The 19939-nt window shown below is 37.5% G+C and overlaps 1 protein-coding gene across 8 annotated transcripts in view; it reads right to left on the bottom strand.

Annotated features, from left to right (window-relative positions):
• Window positions 1-364: 364 nt before the first annotated feature.
• FAM169A (family with sequence similarity 169 member A) overlaps window positions 365-19939 on the bottom strand; it is a 67205-nt gene continuing 47630 nt past the window's right edge. For all 8 annotated transcript variants that reach the window (XM_036847979.1, XM_036847975.1, XM_036847977.1 and 5 more), the window contains 5 exons: window positions 19350-19389; window positions 18684-18834; window positions 9337-9493; window positions 5848-6051; window positions 365-4457 (listed from right to left, as the gene is read on the bottom strand). In XM_036847979.1, the coding sequence (XP_036703874.1) occupies window positions 3909-4457; window positions 5848-6051; window positions 9337-9493; window positions 18684-18834; window positions 19350-19389 (1101 nt within the window). In that variant the 3' untranslated portion in view covers window positions 365-3908. The remainder of the gene's footprint in view (window positions 4458-5847; window positions 6052-9336; window positions 9494-18683; window positions 18835-19349; window positions 19390-19939) is intronic.

Raw genomic sequence — 19939 nt, forward strand, 5'->3', positions numbered from 1 at the left:
AAAATTAAGTAATTCCAGGTAAAATAGTTTTAAAAAGAAAAAGGCTGCACTGATGCCCTTAAAGAGAAATTTATTTGCAGTTACTTAGATAATATTAAAAAGGTCATGTTTTAGTCAAAAGCACATTTGTGATTTGAGTTATGTTTGTGACTTCGAGCTTTAGGGTGTCTCTATATTATATTAATTTATAATCACATTAATTGTTTTCAATTCTGTTTATTTTTTTAAGTCTGTCTTGAAAGTACAACCAATGTGATTAATTGTGCCTTAAACGAAATCAGTGTCTAAACAAATTCAATATCTAAACACATCTTCACCAATGAACTTAGGGAAAAGGGAAGGAATTTCAAAACACAGACCAGGAAACAATCACAAAATATAGGTTTAATTACTACTGTTAAAAATTAAAAAAAAAAAATTAGAAAAAAGAAACTACCAAGAAAACAAACGTTAAGTACTTGAGTAAGTCTTGCTATTCTGAATAATGTAACATCTTTTCTAAATAGTATAAACACAGTAGAAGTTTTAGAACACACAGACACTAAGGAAAAGAAAGACTAGTTCCTTGGGAATTACTATCCAGTATGATACAATTACTTCAGGATAACAGAAGCAGAACCTTCCTTACAATTAGATTTTAACAAATGATTTTGCCGCTAATAGAAATGGGGAATGTGTGAATGACAAGTTTTGGAGGGTGAAAGAAAAAAAATCGACTGAAGGTAAGCACTGGATACAGAACTGAGGTTTGCTTATTTTTCACAACCAAAAATAGCAAGTTAAACTATCTGTACAAATAAAGCTTGATACTAAGTATGCAAACAGAAGCATAAACATTTGTAACTAATCACCCCCATGAAAGACTGGGTTAACACTTCCAACACGGTATTGCTACTAGTGGACATACAAGGCAGAAATTTCTAAAATACTGTTACACAGATGAGTAATGTTAGTATAAACTCTTTATTTACATTAAAATCTGTTTCAGTTTGCTGGTGTGACCAAACCTTAGAAGGTAATCCCTAAGGGTAAATCAGAATGTAAGAGCAGATATTTAGATACCAGGTAAAGGCTCAATTCGATGCAATCATAAACCAAGATATTTTTCTAAAGTCACTGAAACCATTTTAGGTGGTGTTCTGGTGGTCAGCTAAAAGTGAACCATAAACCACTAGTAGTTTTTATCCTTGCCATGATAATTTTCTGCACTGAATGGAAACACCATGAGTAGAGACACATTTTAAGTAGTAGAAGATTGACATTCTGTCATGCTATATGATTTTATAAAAAATCATAATAGACCCTCTCACTGTTAAAAGTTGTAGAGGAACTTTATAATAAATTCTTAAATATATTTCTGTGATGTCTAGCAATTGAATAAACTTGAAAGAACTAAAATTTTGCTAGTAACTGCTTTATTTTACACAAGGAAATATATATGTATTTACACAAACTGAACTGAACTCCCTTCTCCACAAATAAGACTTCTAAACAGAAAAAAGTTCACAAAGGACTATAGAATGTGACTGGACACTTAACAACTAGACTACCTGGTTGAAATCAGATTTCAGTCCTCTGTCATTCTCAGAGTTTTTCTAATGCCTTTTGCAAAAAGTACAAGTAATGTGATTAAGTTTTATTTAGATTCCTTATTGAGGATAAATTTTGTTATAAATTCTACACTCACTGAGCATAGAACTCATTGTTACTGAACATGAAAGTTAGGTTTTTTTCATGTGACCTAACTTTTTTTCCTCTACCAACTATAAACTCCAAAATAACATTTTCTGTCAGAGATAATATGGACAAAAATTGTGTGCTGAACAGAAAGTTTTGAAACTGCTTAAAATGCACCTACTGTTTAAACCAAACAAGTTTAACAAGTATAAATTTATACTGCGAGTCCTTAGTGGTCATATATGAATAGCTAAACATTTCTTTTTTGTAAACCTCAGCAACTATATTCACACATCAAGAGTTGTCAGTGAGCTCAGTCTTAAACTACACCTTTTTAAAGAAAGTATTTTAAAGAGAACAATGAAGAATCCAAGTAAAAAAGTGTTAGGTTTTTAAATCTATTTTAAGAAATTAAAAATGGAAAGGTTAAGAATTTACTAAATCCTTATTTCCCTAATTGTGATATTAACAAAAATTTCTCACAAAATGTATAAAACAGCATAAACATTCGATAGATACACTAATATTAGTCATTCTTTCACGTGATTAGCATTTGTTGGGAAAACAAATGGCCAAAGTGCTTAATTTTCATTTAGAATGGAATAATCTGGCCTAACTGACCAATAATTAAAGAAAATAGTAGAGGATACAAGTATTCAAAATTTTACACGAATAAGGAGGGTTTGTCATTTTGTCTGCTAAAGATTTGTACCTCAACTTTAAATCTTCCTAAAATGCCAACATCCCAAAATAAAATTTAGTATCACCTGACTGTAGACTGAATAAACCTTCAACATCAATCCTTAGCACCTCAAATAATGACACAAAGTCATAACACATTTTTTTTCATGTAAGGACCAAGCAGTTTTAAGAACAATCTAAATGGCCTCAAAGCATTCTCAAACTTACATGAAAATTTGAGTACACATAACACTTCCAAAGAGTAGGACTGTTTTAAGATTCTCTTTGGATTCTAAGAATAACCATTTTGTTCATTTTTAAATAAATTATTATACAAAAATAAACAATTGAGGATGTTTTTTGTTTTCAGTTTACCCAGGCAAAGGCCTTTGTGTTGCACAGGCAAAGGCAACCACAATGTACACACAGGCTAGATTGTAACCTGTCCGCACAGAACAAATCAAGAGCGAGCAAGCCAAAAGGGACAAACGAAGCCTCCAATCTGATTTAAGCTCTTATAACTATGGCTCCTAGGGCAGCTTATTCCTGCCATCTAGGTCTAAGATTGTGGGGCGCAGTTCCAAACCTACCAAAAATGGAAGCCAAGGGCATAAGCTGGCAGGCAGGCAAAAAGATCTTTTGACAGGAATCACTCCATGAGTTAGGGAAGTGGATGAAAGTGAGGGGAATATAATGAAGATTCTAGAATAAAGGCAGTGGCAGGATTAAGGAGAAGCCTTAGGAAGGGTTCTCACACTTCTAAAGTATACGTGTTAACTGGGTGAGGACAAAAGTACAGTCCCCAGATTCAAATGAAATTTTAAATAATTATACAAGTGCCTACAGGCCAGAGTTAAATCCCTAGCAGTACTGTTAATATCAGATGTTATCAAGAGTGAACTGGAAACAGATTTTGTTTGTGCCTTTCCACAGACATTGAAGTCAAAGGAAGAAATTGCACCTACAACTAAGAACTAAGAGGCCAAAATACCACCTTCATAAACCTTTGACCATAAATTTCCAAATTTGTGCTCTCATTTAGTTGAAGTTGCATTTATCCTAATTTACTGACATTTTTGTTTAAGCATGCCTACATTTTAAAAAATGGTGATTAGTTTTGAAATTTAAGATAAAACTTCTAGAACCTTCACCAAGATTACTATTAAAACCCTTAGTATAAAAGATTTCTGTGATCCTTACAATTGATGGAAACCCTACTACTTTCACATTTTTAAATTTATATTTTCTGAAATATTAATGGTCAGATATCCCCAACTGCTAAAGAAAATATAGTATGATCTGGTTTCCCAAAATCGAAACATGGTTAATAAAAATAAAAAAAAGTGTATTTACACAAAATAGCCTGAAAAATTAAAAAGGACGGTGAATCCTAGGTCCTACAGGGGAGGGAAAAGCGGCATCATAAATAAGTTCAAATTGAAAATTTGGAGTTTTTGTCCTGTGCCCCATGCTATTTATTAACTGCCATATTTTAAAAACAACAATTACGTTACAAAGAAGAGGATCTATCATCCGCATTTCTTCCTCATTCAGGTCAGCTTGGCTTTCTTCTTCGCAGGTCCTTTGTGCCCTTTGGCCTTTCTTCTTAAATTCCGCCTGTCGACCACAGGCACTTCCACTTCTATCTCCTCTGAGCTGCTATCCACAGTCTTCTCTGTTGATTGTGTCAACTGATCCAGTTGCTCAGAAGATGCTTCAGACTGCTCCTCTGACTGGTTCTTCTGTCCTGCATTCTGTGAAAATGGCACATCTTCAAGTTCAACCTCTATTAAAGAGCTCTGAGGAAGAGCTGGAGATGTCTCCTGGGGCTCGGCTACCCCCTCCTCACCCTGGTCTTCCAATGAGGCAGTAGTGTTGGGTGATACATTTTCAGGAATTGATTCTTCAGCAAATTCAGTTATCACGGAGTTTGGAAAACCACTGTCGGACCGTTCTTCATTTGGGATAGTAGCCACATTGTCTGAACTCCCAAAATGTGCTTTCTTTCTTGAAACTAGAGGCAGCCTCTCTTCAGTGTGCCCCTTGTCATCAGATGGGCCTTCATCTAGCAACATTTCTGAGTCAGTTACATGTGAAGTCTAAAAACAAAAAACCGGTGAACAACTTTTGCAATATAGTTCTTACATAAATTATTCTCAGACACTAATATGCAATGACCCTGAACCACATTTTAAAGAATTCAGTACTCACTACTTTTGTTAATCATGTGCACATGTTCTGAATACAGCTCAATTTCTTCGAAACTGTCTTACATGATAATTTGGATTCATTAAGTTCTTGCTTTAAAGATGCAATAAAAGTAATGATTTTACCTCAAAACGTACTTAAGGCACAAACTTTATGTCAAGATTCTTCAAAACCATGAATCAACTCAGTTTTTAGTTTCCTGGTGTTACTGGAGCCAGACCGAGAATCCTGGGACTTGACACTGTGCTACCCCACTGAGTTTGACTATTAGGTGAAAGGTGAGGGCAGTGAAAATTTTATTCATGTAATTATGTGAGACACTAATAAAATAATGCTATACAAGAGTTCTTTACCCTTAAATTGGAATATTCAAAAGTAGAAATTAAATTTCCTTTTTGACGTGGCACCTATATATATACAATGGAATATTACTCAGCCATAAAAAAAGAACGAAATCTTGCCATTTGCAACAACATGGATGAACTTAGAGGGGATTATGCTTAGTGAAATAAGTCAGACAGAGAAAGACAAAAACCATATGATTTCATTTATATGTGGAATCTAAAAAACAAAACAAAATGAAAACAGACTCAGATAAAAAGAATAAATGGGTGGTTGCCAGAAGGGAGGGAGTGAGGGGACTGAAAGAGGTAGGGGATTAAGAGGTACAAACTTCCAGTTACAAAATAAACCACGGGGATGTAATATATAGCATAAGGAATATGGTCAACAATATTGTAATAACTTTATATGGGGAACAGATGGTTACTGGACTTACAGTGGTGATCATTTCATAATGTATGCAAAATCAAATCACTATGTAGTACACATGAAACTAATATAATATTGTACATCAACTATATTTCAATAAAAATAAATAATTAAATTTCTTTTAAAATATTCCATCAAGTTTTCCCCACTAATCTAATCTGTCTCCCTAATTAAAACAAATTAAAATGACAGTACTGGTCACAGGCTATGTAAGCAATAGGTATTCAAATATTTGGTAAATAATGCTTTACCCATTTTTCTAAGCATTTCCTAAATCTACAAAGTGAAACTCATTTTGTTACCGTAAGTCAGACGAATGAAGTTACAAAGATTTGAATTTAAAAAACATTACTGATTGCATCTTCTTAAAACACCCAATGTAGTAAAATTTATTTTTCCTGAAGGACGGTACATGTTAAAGTAGAGGAAAATATATATCCTGCACTGCCCTAGCCGAGTCACCAACACTGGACACTATAACTATAAAAAATTAGGATATTTTTCCATTACCTTATCCTGTGCAACAGCCTCAGGAGATTTTGAAGATTCTACCACCAGTGGAACAAGATTCGTAGAGTCTTCACTGGAATTAAAAGACTGCAATTTTAATTCTTCACCTAAAACTTCACCAGTGGAGTCCTCCTCTTCTGTTATAAGTGAAGTCTTAAGAGTATCATCCATTATCTCACCATTCATAGGCTCTGATTCAGATTCCTACACCATCGAGGGCAAAAAAAGTCAGGACAAAATTACAGATTAACTTACTTGTCATACAAGGTGGGTCCATTCTCAGTCGCCCTGTCATGCACCAGGACTCAAGATACATTCTACCACATTACAGGACACAGGTTAAGGAACAGCAGAGTCAGTAAGAGCAAAGAATCCATAAGCACCCCAATTTCCCTCTGTTCTCATGGAGAAAAGACAGGACCAGGATGCTCTATGGACCCAGTGTGGGTCTGCGATTCAGTGAAGAGACCCTGCCTCCTTCTTCTTCTTCCTCCATATAGGCAGTGACAGGAAGAACCTTTTCAGTAAAAAGCCACCAGAGAAAGTCTAGATTTGGTGCCAGCTCTTTACAGAACATCAGCTGTTCAGCACTCGGAACCCTTGGGGTCCCTGGGAAGTCACAGTTTAGCATGCCAGGGGGAGGAAGCACTAGCAGTCCTGTGGGAAGTGGAGTTTGGGTACAGCTTCTTGCTGGGAGCAGAGAGCCCTCAATCTCAGCGAGCTCATTCTCCAGTCAAAAAAGGGTCATCTTTGAACAATCCTGCTCCTTAAATCACATTAAAATATGGAAAAGCGATTTGATAACACTAAGTCTCCAATTTCTGAAACTCTTCCTCCAAGGTTTATCAATTTACATGACTTTCATTAACATCTAATATTTCTAACTAATCCTAATGACATTCTAATAATTAGAGATCATTTTATTTAATTATCATTTTAAAAATTCGAACACTGGGCTTCCCTGGTGGCGTAGTGGTGAAGAATCTGCCTGCCAATGCAAGGGACACGGGTTCGAGCCCTGGTCCAGGAGGATCCCACATGCTGCTGAGCGGCTAGGCCTGTGCACCACAACTCTGAGCCTGCGCTCTAGAGCCCGCAAGCCACAACTACTGAGCCTGTGTGCCACAACTACTGAGCCCCCATGCTTAGAGCCCATGCTCCGCAGCAAGAGAAGCCGCTGTAATGAGAAGCCCACGCACCGCAATGAAGAGTAGCCCCCGCTCACCGCAACTAGAGAAAGTCCACTAACAGCAACAAAGACCCAATGCAGCCAAAAATAAAATAAAATAAATTTAAAATAAATTAATTAACTAAAAATAAAATAAAAATTAGAACACTGATGCACTCAAATTTTAAGAAATAGACCTGGCTGGATTATATAGAACCCCTGAAATCATATAATGAATGTTTTCCTAAGGGATACTGAAATCAGAGACTTAGAAAAATTAATCTGGCCAGAGAGTATAAAGAATAAACTGCACACAGAAGGTAATTATAATAAAACTCACAAAAGGACCAACTACGGTATGACAAATGTTCAAAGGAAGAAAATGAGAAAGATATAGCAAAAGTTTTTATAAAGAAACAGAATTTTGGTGAGTAACTACAAGTGAGAAGCAACAGAAGAGAAAAACTCAGTCCTTCAAGTTCTAGGTTTGGGAACAGAATGAAAAATAAGAAATAGGAAAAAAGGCTCAATAGAGAAGTGATAGGAAAGAGCAGAGATGTTAAAATTTAAGATGATAAAAGACATCTGTCTAAACCGAAATATTCAGAAGGCAAGTAATACTGAAGTCTGGATCAATATTGAAAGTCTGAAGTTACTGGTCATCCCCACAGAGATGACCATTCAGCCATTAGACTAGATGCATTTTCAAAAGAGAAGCATGAACAAAAGAGCAGAAAGTCAAGAACTGAGTCTTCTAGAATGTCCACAAATACAGGGAAAAAAAAGAGGAAGCAGAAGAGTCAAAAAGCAAATAAATAAAACCAAAACAAAAACTTCAGAGAGAGGAAAACCAAGAAACCAGAACACAACAGTGTTATAAAGCCAGGGGACTAGAGAATCCGGAGGAAGAGAGAGTAGTCAACCTAGGTAAGGAAAGCCACCAGAATTGAGTGAAAGTGTCACTGGTGACCTACAAGAGTAGGTACTCACATGTATTGTTGGACAAAAGAAACAGGTTACATGAAGTATGTACAGTATAATCTTAATTTTTTTAAAAAAAAAACCCACACAAATATACATTCCCGTAGACATCTAGAAGCATATAAATCCCTTTTTTAAAATATGTGTTTGTTTTCCTAATTTTTACAAGAAGAGAAAAAAATGCCATTTAAAAATACAATTTCATGAAGTAGAGGAAACAGGAGCTAAACTGGAGCAAGTTAAGGAAATAAAATCAGTAATGCAGTTTCACTTGCTTAGCTCCTGGCTGGACTTGACAAACAGGTAAAAGATTTTTAAAGAAACTTAAGTATGTTTAAAAGAAGAAATAAGGAATCTGTAAGAGAGGAAAAGATTGAAGATATTAAAGAAAAAGGATAGGAAATAGAGAAGATGAAAAAAGAAATGAAGCCAGATAAAGAGTTTTTTACTCAGTCACAAAGGATTTTCCTCCTTGTTTTCTAGTGGTAAAAAAAAATGAATTTAGTTATTTTTCTAGGAATTTGTAAATCAACTGTAGTCAAATACATATATATTTTCTGGACAACTAATTCTATCCTTCTAACCAAAATAGGGGTGCAATTTAGGGCTTGTTGGACATTAAGGCATTCTAACTGGTTTTATAAGGTAGACCTCTTATAGTCACATCATTGTGTCACTTCTTAAGTATGTTTAATTCTACAAATTAATTTGTATTTTAAATACAATGAGGGACATTACTAACTAAACATCCTCTATTTTATCTTTGCAATACGTCAAACTTTATAAACGCAGTTTGAAATATAAAATACTTGTAACTTTATCCTCTACTACCTGACCTTGCTTTAGACATATATGCTTTTTTTTTTTTAATTTATTTTGGCTGTGTTGGGCCTTCGTTGCTGCGCACGGGCTTTCTCTAGTTGCAGCAAGCAGGGGCTACTCTTCATTGCGATGCGCAGGCTTCTCATTGCGATGGCTTCTCTTGTTGCAGAGCACGGGCTCTAGGCTCGTGGGCTTCAGTAGTTGTGGCACATGGGCTCAGTAGTTGTGGCTCGCGGGCTCTAGAGCGCAGGCTCAGTAGTGTGGCACGCGGGCTTAGCTGCTCTGTGGCATGTGGGATATTCCCAGACCAGGGCTCGAACCCGTGTCCCCTGCATTGGCAGGCGGATTCTTAACCAGTGAGCCACCAGGGAAGTCCCGACATATATTATATGCTTTTTAACATTAAATACAATTTCTACTAAGAGTCTAAAATACATCGTTATGCTTTTCTAACAATATATGACTAAGAAAGTTAAATTTTACTTCCATTCATTTTGTTTAGTAAGTGAATCTCCTACCTTTTCACCTTCTTGCTTTTCCAGGCCTGGCTGGGTTTCCGGTGCTGGTCGAACATTTTTATCACTACTTTCATCCTCAAATTCAATCACACTCTGTTCAGGTTCTTCTTCCAAGAATTCTTCTGAGCTCTCTGATGTTCGTGCAGTAGACTCCATTCTACAAAACCAAAGAAAAACATTCTTGTTTTATTAAAGATGAATATAAAATTTCAGGAATCCGTTAATAAAGTAACACTTTAGAGAATCAACTAAGTGTTGTTCAGACAACAACTTCAAATTTTACAGGTCCAAAACCAACCTCTTCATCTTCTTACAAGTTTGTTCCTTTTCCTACCTTGTTCTCCAGTTCGATCACCACCTTTTCAATTATGTAAACTAGACCTTTCTTTTACTCTATCTATATTGATTGGATCTTATTCTCCTAGAATGAGCATACATCTCAGCTTACCTGGAACAGTCCAGTTTACAACTTTTGTCCCAGCACTGGCATAATTATGGGCATCCCTCATTTTATTGCACTTTGTTTTACTGCATTTTGAAGATACTGTTTTTACTAATTGGAGGTTTGTGGCAATCCTGTGCTATGCAAGTCCATTGAAGCCATTTCTCCAGCAGTATTTGCTCACTTCATGTCTGTGTTATGTTTAGGTAATTCCCACAATACTTTGAACTTTTTTTTTATTATATTTGTTACAGTGATCTGTGATTAGTGATGGTTGATGTTACAATTTTAATTGTTTCCAGGTGCCACAGGCTACACTCAAATAAGATGACAAACTTTTTTTTTTTTAACAGAAATAAATTTATTAATGGAGAGAAATTTAGCATGTACAATGTATATTGGCTGCTTATCTGTATTTTCTAACTTAACAATTATTTTTGTAATAAATATATTTTAAAGATGTACACATTTCTTTATGCTATAGCATTAAATATGGTGATTTTGAAGGCCTAAAAAAAAAAAAAAAAAGAAGTGGTACATATATACAATGGAATATTACTCAGCCATAAAAAGGAACAAAATTGGGTCACTTGTAGAGATATGAATGGACCTAGAGATTGTCATACAGACTGAAGTAAGTCAGAAAGAGAAAAACAAACATCATATACCAATGCATATATGTGGAATCTAGAAAAATGGCACAGATGATCTTATTTGGAAAGCAGAAATAGAGACACAGACATAGAGAACAAACACATGGACACCAAGGGGGGAAAGAGGTGGGTAGGATGAATTGGGATACTGGGATTGACATATACACACTCTTGATACTATGTATAAAATAACTAATAACTAATGAGAACCTACTGTATAGCTCAAGAAACTCTACTCAATGCTCTGTGGTGACAGTAAATTGTAGAACTCTCTTCTTCATGGAATCCTGCTTTTTGTTCAGATATTTCATTTGGTGCCGTTTTATCAATGGTTTTTTCAAAGGAAGAACACAGGTATCAGTGGAAGGGAAGAATAGTTTGGAAAGTATGTTGGCAATTCTCCATCCTATATATTTGAAGAAATTTTCATCCCCTACATTTGATGAAACTTTTGTACTATAACTTGTGAAAGGATCAGTTGGGTCATTTATCTCAGCCTGGGCAATATTTACTGCATTACAGATTCGCCCATCTTTCTCATGATCCTTTGTTTTCTGTAACATTTGCCATATTTTGTTTCTAAGTCCATCCTGCTCCTTATCTCCTCGAAGTTCCCATGACATTTTCAGCAGGTTATACACTAAGCCATAGTATCCAGTCCATTTTACTTGATCACAATTATCTGACATTTTTGAAGAGAAATATTCCAAAAGACCTAAAATACTTGTTTCCCTCAATTCTGGCATTTCTTCTGATTTGTCCGTGGGTAAAATATCTTTTTGTGAACTTTTACAGTCGCAGAAACCAATTAAAGCAGCTTTTCGCAAATCAGAATTGGCCGCATACAAGCAGATTTCTGCAAGAATTGTTATGTATATGTAGACTACATTCCAGGCCCAGGAAAAATCATCGACCTTGCAGTTTTCTTCCAGCGTTTCTCTTGAAGCTGTGCTTTATGAAAGATGAGATGTTCAAGCACCTTATTCAACTGGGGACTATTCTTCTGAACACAAGTCCAGGCAGCAACACAGTGCCAGAGCAGGTGGTTAATTTCATATCCTTCCTGAGTAAGTTGCAAATGTTCCTTACATTTGATAAGGTTTTTTCTAGCTATGTCCAACAGTTCTTCCTCCTCTTTTGGATTTTTTGTTTGGTTGAGTCTCAAGATGAATTATTTTGTGATTGAAAATGGTGGCTTTGATTTTTCATAAGAGGAAGATACTACTCCATATTTATTAATCACAGATGATTTGTTAGCAGGCATGTTCACAGATCATAAACCTCTTTTAGGGAAATAGCTTTCTGCTGGGGAGACTATCAAATAAGCGAAACTGGTGGCTGATCCCCACTTTCTCCCTCAAGCCCCCGGCTGGAGTGTCTCCACGAGCTCGCCTAGATTCTTAGGAGGGGCCTGGATGGCGGGCTTGGGCCAGAAGCGTGAGTAGCAAAGGTTTCTTCCAACAACCAGCGCTACGGGACGCTAAGAAACAAGGCTCGGTGCTCCCGTTTGTGAGTCTCTGTGGGTCTCCCTGTTGCCCCGGGATGGTGAATATGGCTATAACCTTAGCTCTCAAGTCATCAGAAGCTGGACGTAGTAGTCACTCACCGCGGTGCTCGGGGTCGCTGGGAACCAAGACTGGTTGCTAAGGACGCTGTGGAAGTCACCCAAACTTTTTTTTTAATGAATTTTTTTTATTGGAGTATAGTTTACTTAAAATGTAGCGTTAGTTTCTGCTGTACAGAAAAGTGAGTTGGTTATACATATACCTATGTCCACTCTTAAGATAGCAAACTTAACTGATAAATGTTGTGTGTGTTCTGACTATTGCAACTGATTGGCCATTCCCCATCTCTCTCCCTCTCTTTGGGCCTCCCTATTCCCTGAGACACAACAATATTTAAATTAGGCCAATTAATAACCCTGCAATGGCTCTAAGTGTTCAAATGAAAGGAAGAGTCACATGTCTCTCACTTTAAATCAAAAGCTAGAGACGATTAAACTTAGTGAGAAAGGCACGTTGAAAGCTGAGATACGCAGAAAGCTATGTCTCTTGTGCCAAATAGTTAGCCAAGCTGTGAATACAAAGCAAAAGTTCTTGAAAAAAATTAACGGTGCTACTCTAAGTGAACACACCAGTGATAAGAACGCAAAACAGCCTTATTGCCGATATGGAGAAAAAGTTTTAGTGGTCTGGATAGAAGATCAAACCAGCCACAACATTCCCTTAAGCCAAAGCCTAATCCAGAACAAGGCCCTAACTCTCTTCAATTCTATGAAGGCTGAAAGAGGTGAGGCTGCTACAGAAAAAGAGTCTGAAGCTAGCAGAGGTTGGTTCATAAGGTTTAAGGAAAGAAGCTCTCTCCATAACAGTGCCAGGTGAAGTAGCTAGTGCTGATGTAGAAGCTGTATCAAGTTATCCAGAAGATCTAGCTAAGATAATGAATGAAGGTGGCTACACTAAACAGATTTTCAATGCAAACAAAAAACCCTACTGGAACAAGATGTCATCTAGGACTTTCAGAGCTAGAGAAGAGAAGCCAATTCCTAGCTTAAAGTTTCAAAGGACATCCAAAATATATAAACAGCTCAAGCAGCTCAATATTAAAAAAAACAAACAACCCAATCAAAAAATGGGCAGAAGACCTAAATAGACATTTCTTCAAAGAAGACATACAGATGGCCAAGAGGCACATGAAAAGCTGCTCATGTGCTAATTATTAGAGAAATGCAAATCAAAACTACAATGAGGTAGCACCTCACACTGGTTAGAATGGGCATCATCAGAAAATCTACAAACAACAAATGCTGGAGGGGGTGTGGAGAAAAGGGAACCCTCTTGCACTGTTGGTGGGAATGTAAATTGATACAGCCACTATGGAGAACAGTATGGAGGTTCCTTAAAAAACTAAAAATTGAATTACCATATAACCCAACAATCCCACTACTGGGCATATACCCAGAGAAAACCATAATTCAAAAAGACACATGCAGGGCTTCCCTGGTGGCGCAGTGGTTGGGAATCTGCCTGCCAATGCAGGGGACACGGGTTCGAGCCCTGGTCTGGGAGGATCCCACATACCGCGGAGCAACTAAGCCCGTGAGCGACAGCTACTGAGCCTGCGCGTCTGGAGCCTGTGCTCCGCAACAAGAAAGGCCGCGACAGTGAGAGGCCCGCGCACCGCGATGAAGAGTGGCCCCTGCTCTCCGCAACTAGAGAAAGCCCTCGCACAGAAACGAAGACCCAACACAGCCAAAAATAAATAATAAATAAATAATAAAAATTAAAAAAAAAAAAAAAAAAAAAGACACATGCACCCCAATGTTCACTGCAGCACTATTTACAATAGCCAGGTCATGGAAGCAACCTAAATGCCCATTGACAGATGAATGGATAAAGAAGATGTGGTATATATACACAATGGACTATTACTCAGCCATAAAAAGGAACAAAACTGGGTCATTTGTAGAGACGTGGATGGATCTAGAGACTGTCATACAGAGTGTAGTTAAGTCAGAAAGAGAAAAACAAATATCGTATATTAACGCATATATGTGGAATCTAGAAAAATGGTACAGAGGAACTGGCTTGCAAGGCAGAAATAGAGACACAGATGTAGAGAACAAACGTATGGACACCAAGGGGGTAAGCGGGGGGTGGGGGGTGGCAGGGGGGGATGAATTGCGCAATTGGGATTGACATGTATACACTGATGTGTATAAAATGGATGACTGATAAGAACCTGCTGTATATAAATAAATAAATAAATGTAGCACAGCCACAGATGTATCCACCCACTTTAAAAAAAAAAAAAAAGTTTCAAAGGACAAGCTGACTCTCTCGCTAGGTGCTAATGCAGCTGGTGACTTGAAGTTGAAGCCAGTGCTCATTTACCATTCTGAAAATCCTAGGGCCCTTAAGAAATTATGCTAAATCTACTCCCTTGTCCTCCATAAATGGAACAACAAAGCCTGGATGACAGCACACCTGTTGACAACATGGTTTACTGAATATTTTAAGCCCACTGTTGAGACCTATTGCTCAGGAAAAAAAAATTCCTTTCAAAATGTGACTGCTCATTGACAATGTATCTGGTCACCCAAGAGCTCTCTGATGGAGATGTACAATGAAATTCATGTTGTTTTCATACCTGCTAACACACCATCCATTCTGCAGCCCATGGATCAAGGAAGCATTTCGACTTTGAAGTCTTATTATTTAAGAATTACAGTTCATAAGGCTATAGTTGCCACAGATAGAGATTCCTCTGATGGCTGTGGGCAAAGTCAATTGAAAACCTTCTGAGAAAGATTCACCATTCTAGATGCCACTATGAACATTCATGATTCATGGGAAGAGGTCTAATATCAACATTACCAGGAGTTTGGAAGAAGTTGATTCAAACCCTCATGGATGACTTTGAGGGGTTCAAGACTTCAGTGGAGGAGGTCACTGCTGATGTGGTAGAAATAGCAAGAGAATCAGAATTAGAAGTGGAGCCTGAAGATGTGACTGAACTGCTGCAATCTCAAGATAAAACTTTAATGGATGAGGAGTTGCTTATTGTGTATGAGCAAAGAGAGTGATTTCTTGAGATGGAATCCACTCCTGCTAAAAATGCTGTGAAGACTGTTGAAATGACAAAGGATTTAGACTATGACATAAACTTAGTAGACGAAGCAACATCAGGGTTTCAGAGGACTGACTCCAATTTTGAAAGAATTTCTACTGTGGGTAAAATGCTATCAAATGGCATCGCATGCTACAGAGAAATTGTTAGTGAAAGGAAGAAGTCAGCCAATCTATGTGGCAAAGTTCATGGCTGTCTTATTTAAGAAATGGCCACAGTCACCCCAACCTTCAGCAATCACCACCCTGATCAGTCATCAGCCACCAACATTGAGGCGAGACCCTCCACTAGCAAAAACATTACAACTCATTGAAGGCTCAGATGACAGCATTTTTTTTAACCAATAAAGTATTTTTAAATTAAGGTATGTACTTTTTTTTTAAAACATAATGCTATCGCACACTTAACAGACTACAGGATAGTGTAAAAAACTTTTATGTGCACTAGCAAACAAAAATGTTTGATTTATTGTGATGGTCACTTTATTGCGGTAGTCTGGAACTGAACCTACAACATCTCTGAGGTATGCGTGTATTAATAATGCCCCTTTCATTCTCAAAAATTTCAGTTTGGACAATAAACGATATAGTTTAGTTCTACCTGTGAAATGCCTTTCAAACAAATCCGTAACTTTATTCCCATTCTCATCTTCCTACTTCAGGCCCAATTCTCTCTGGACACTGTAACTTCTTCCCAACTCATGTTCAGACTTGCAATATATACATTCTTTTTTTTTTTTTTAATTTATTATTTTTGGCTGTGTTGGGTCTTCGTTGCTGCACGCAGGCTTTCTCTAGTTGCGGCGAGGGGGGGCTACTCTTCGCTGCGGTGCGCGGGCTTCTCATTGCGGTGGCTTCTCTTGTTGCTGAGCACAGGCTCTAGAGCACGCAGGCTTCAGTAGATGCAGCACGTGGGCTCAGTAGTTGTGGCTCGTGGGCTCTAGAGTGCAGGCTCAGTAGTTGTGGCTCACGGGCTTAGTTGCTCCACGGCATGTGGGATCTTCCCAGAGCAGGGCTCGAACCCTTGTCCCCTGCATTAGCAGGCAGATTCTTAACCACTGCACCACCAGGGAAGCCCTATACATTCTTTAGTAAGGTTTTCAGAGCTATGTTTCTTTTTTTTTTTTTGCCTGCATCCCATGGCACGCAAGATCTTAGTTCCCTGAAGAGAGATCGAACCCATGACCCCTGAAGTGGAAGCTCAGGGTCTTAACCACTGGACCGCTCGGTAAGTCACCAGAGTTATGTTTCTAATACACATATCTGTACCAGTGACAGTCCAGCTCAGAAAATTCTGATGGTTCTCTATGGCTTGGAGAATAAAGCATACCTCCTTTCAAAGCCTAACATGACCAGACCCTTATATTTTTACCTCCTACTCGATGCTACCACTTACCTATACATCAGTTTTCCTTACCAACACTCCTCCCAGCTTTGTGCCTTTGCTCACGTTACTCCTGCTGTCTAGAACTGCACAGTGCAATACAGTAGCCATGAGACACTTGTCATTATTTACAGTAATTCAAACTGAGTGAAGGGCTTCCCTGGTGGCGCAGTGGTTGAGAATCTGCCTGCCAATGCAGGGGACACGGGTTCGAGCCCTGGTCTGGGAAGATCCCACATGCCGCGGATCAACTAGGCCCGTGAGCCACAACTACTGAGCCTGCGCGTCTGGAGCCTGTGCTCCGCAACAAGAGAGGCCACGATAGTGAGAGGCCCCCGCTCGCCGCAACTAGAGAAAGCCCTCGCACAGAAACGAAGACCCAACACAGCCAAAAAATAAATATTAAAAAAAAAAAAAAAAAGGAAACAAAAATATTATTTAAAAAAAAAACCAAAAAACTGAGTGAAATTAAAAACTCAGCTCCTCAGTTGCACTAGCCACACTTCAAGTGCTTGGTGATGAGCAAACTGAGTGGTGGCTGCCATGCTGGACAGGGAAGGGCAGACAAAGAACATGTCCACCATGCCAGAAGGTTCTCTGAACAGCCCTGGTGTAGACCAGGGGTCAGCAAACTTTTCCTTTAGGTTTTCTGAGTCACATGGTCTCTGAACAACTACTCAACTCCACCAGCGTAAAGCAAAAGCAACCATAATAAACATGTGAACTAATAAGCACAGATGTGTTACAATAAAATTTTATTTACAACAATAGGTGGTAGGCCAGATCTGGTCTATAGATCATAGTTTGTAGACCCTCGAACTAGAAAAGAAAGTCTTCTTTCCCAACTCTGCTTGTTGAGTTTCTACTTATCTTTGAAGCCCTGGCACAAATGTCAAATTTCTCTATCCCCTCAATTAGAATCAATCACACCCTCCTTTGCATCCAGAGCACTTTGCACTTCTATTATTATATCACAATCCACCTTGCAGTGCTCTGAACCTGTGTCACAGGTACAGATATGTGTATCAGAAACTAATAGACAGTCGATTCTTCAAGGGCAAAGATGAAGTTTTGTTCTTCATAGTGTCTGAGCACTTAAGCATTTAGTCTCACTGTTAATATTTTATGAAAAGCAAAAAAAATTCCACAATAATTCTGAGATGTTCAATTTAAAATGTACTGTTACATTCCCTTCTAAAAAGGGTATTACAACAAAATGTTGCTCAGTGAAAAAAACTATAATTATCTAACCTCATTACTCTTTTCACAAGTTAAATATTTACTTAAATTTGACTTTAAAGTGATGGAATTTTTCATTAAAATATAACATTTACATAATTATCCAAATTTAAAGTTACATACATAATGAAATTAGCAGAGCTACAGAATTCTCTACCTGAGTAGAATATTTTCACAACTAAAATGACAACACTATGAACGGTTGACTCAGGCACAGTTAGCAGGACTATCAGAGCAAAAGCCTAATTTAACTATAATATTGAAAATCTTGCTTTCTTTAAGAGTCAAAGGAAGATGGAGAATAAGGTTTTGATCCAAGTGTTCTGTTGATTCAGCTGGCTATTAAGTTTCTGGAGGAGCTGACAATACCATTTATGGCTATCACTAATTTGTTATATTCTATAATCCAGTAAAATGAATTAGTTATAAAGTAAAATTGAGGGTTTTTTTTTTTTTTATAAAGTACAGAAAAAGTTTATTGGAAATCTCTTGAATACATTTTAAAGTATAGCTCAATATTTCCAAGTAAAGTAGGCTAGAGGAGCGGGAGGGGCTCTCCCACCTGGAGACACGACTGGTCCCAGCCCTGTCCCGGGGGTGCTGTGCGGGTCCGTCTAGGGCTCATACCTTTCATGAGGGTTTTTTAAATTGACTAAACCTCAGCATTGCTAAAAACCATAGCTACTGTCAAATTCAAAGTTGACAATAATGACTCATTTGGGATAATATAATCACTAGAATATTCTCCTGGATTTTCACACAAGAGACTAAATCATGAGTTTATTCCACTCTCTTACTAGCAACTTCTCCCTATACCACTGTCAAAGTGACACTTACCAAGTGTAATCAATAATCTTGTGGAAGAACTCAAATACAAAGTTCTACACCAAGGTCATTTACTACACAAACAATATAATAAACTTCACCTTAAAAACTAAAATACTAATAATATGAAAATAAGAATAAACAAAATAACGAGAGTAAAATAAACAATACTTCACTTGTTCACTGAAGCTATAGGTGAAGTCTGGGGAGTCTTTTCATCTTCCCCTTGAGAACTACTAAATTCAGAATCCTGAAACCGTTTTCCAATCTTTGGCCGCTTTAAATGACTACTTCGAGTACGAGTGGAAACAGATGTTTTATCGTGACCTGAGAAAAAAACGGCAAAACTATAATTGATTGATTATGTATTCAAAGGATTACCTATTAAAATACATAGAAATGCAAGAACTACGCTAGTTTACCTAAATCCCCAACATTACACACTTCCTCTCTGTCACTTCAGGTTAAGAAACCATGTCAGTGTCTTTTTCTAAATTATGAAATAACCTTGTCAGTATTCATTCCTCAAATTTCTGTTACCTTGAGCTTTTTGCAAAGTGTTTCTGCATTTTCACTTAGACCCTCTTCCAATAATCTTGGGAAATAAACAAGGTAGACATTATTGTCCCTATTTTACAGGTAAGGAAATGAAAACAAGAGAGGCAAAATAGCTTACCTAACTGTTCACACAGCAAGATCAGTGGTAAAAGAACCCAGATCTAGATTTTAGGGCTGGAGAAGTCTTCACTTTACTCTAAGGGACACACACACACAGACACACACACACACACTTAATTCTAACTGTCTCAAACACTTACTAATAGACGAGCTGAATTTCTTACCTTCAGAAGTACTTGCAAAGGCATCTTTTAGAGAATCAATCTAAAACAGAGATACAGATTAAAACCACAAGTTTTAGATCCTTTCTTCTCCCTATGGATCTACTTCATACAATTACAAAGAAAATCTTTTTAAAAGTTTTTCAAATAGCACCTTTTGTACTCACTATTCATCAACTAAGAAACTCACTAAGAAAGTCAAAAGGCTATATTATAGCCTCAGTTTATTTTGAGCTTAGGAACTTATGAAGCCATCTAATATGCTATAGTGATATACACGGGCTTTCTGAATGTTCTGTTCTTGGCTCCCTTCTCTTCTCAGTCCACATCCTCCTTCTATGTAACTGTATCTACCACCTTTACTTCAACAGCTATTTGCTGATGAATCCAAATATACAATTTAATCTCCCCAACTTTTTTCCCGATTTTCAAAGCTCTATTTCCAGTGAAATCTCTCTCAGCGGATACTCCACCAATTTCACATCCAACCTGTCCCAAACTGAAATCTTAAATTTCCCCAATATTATCCTCTATCTTGGTTAATGGCAATAACAATTCAGTATGCCATTCCAACCAAAATCCTGTGAGGCAGT

The sequence above is a fragment of the Balaenoptera musculus genome, chromosome 3 (assembly GCF_009873245.2).
Source record: "Balaenoptera musculus isolate JJ_BM4_2016_0621 chromosome 3, mBalMus1.pri.v3, whole genome shotgun sequence".
In the NCBI taxonomy this organism is placed as follows: domain Eukaryota; kingdom Metazoa; phylum Chordata; class Mammalia; order Artiodactyla; family Balaenopteridae; genus Balaenoptera; species Balaenoptera musculus.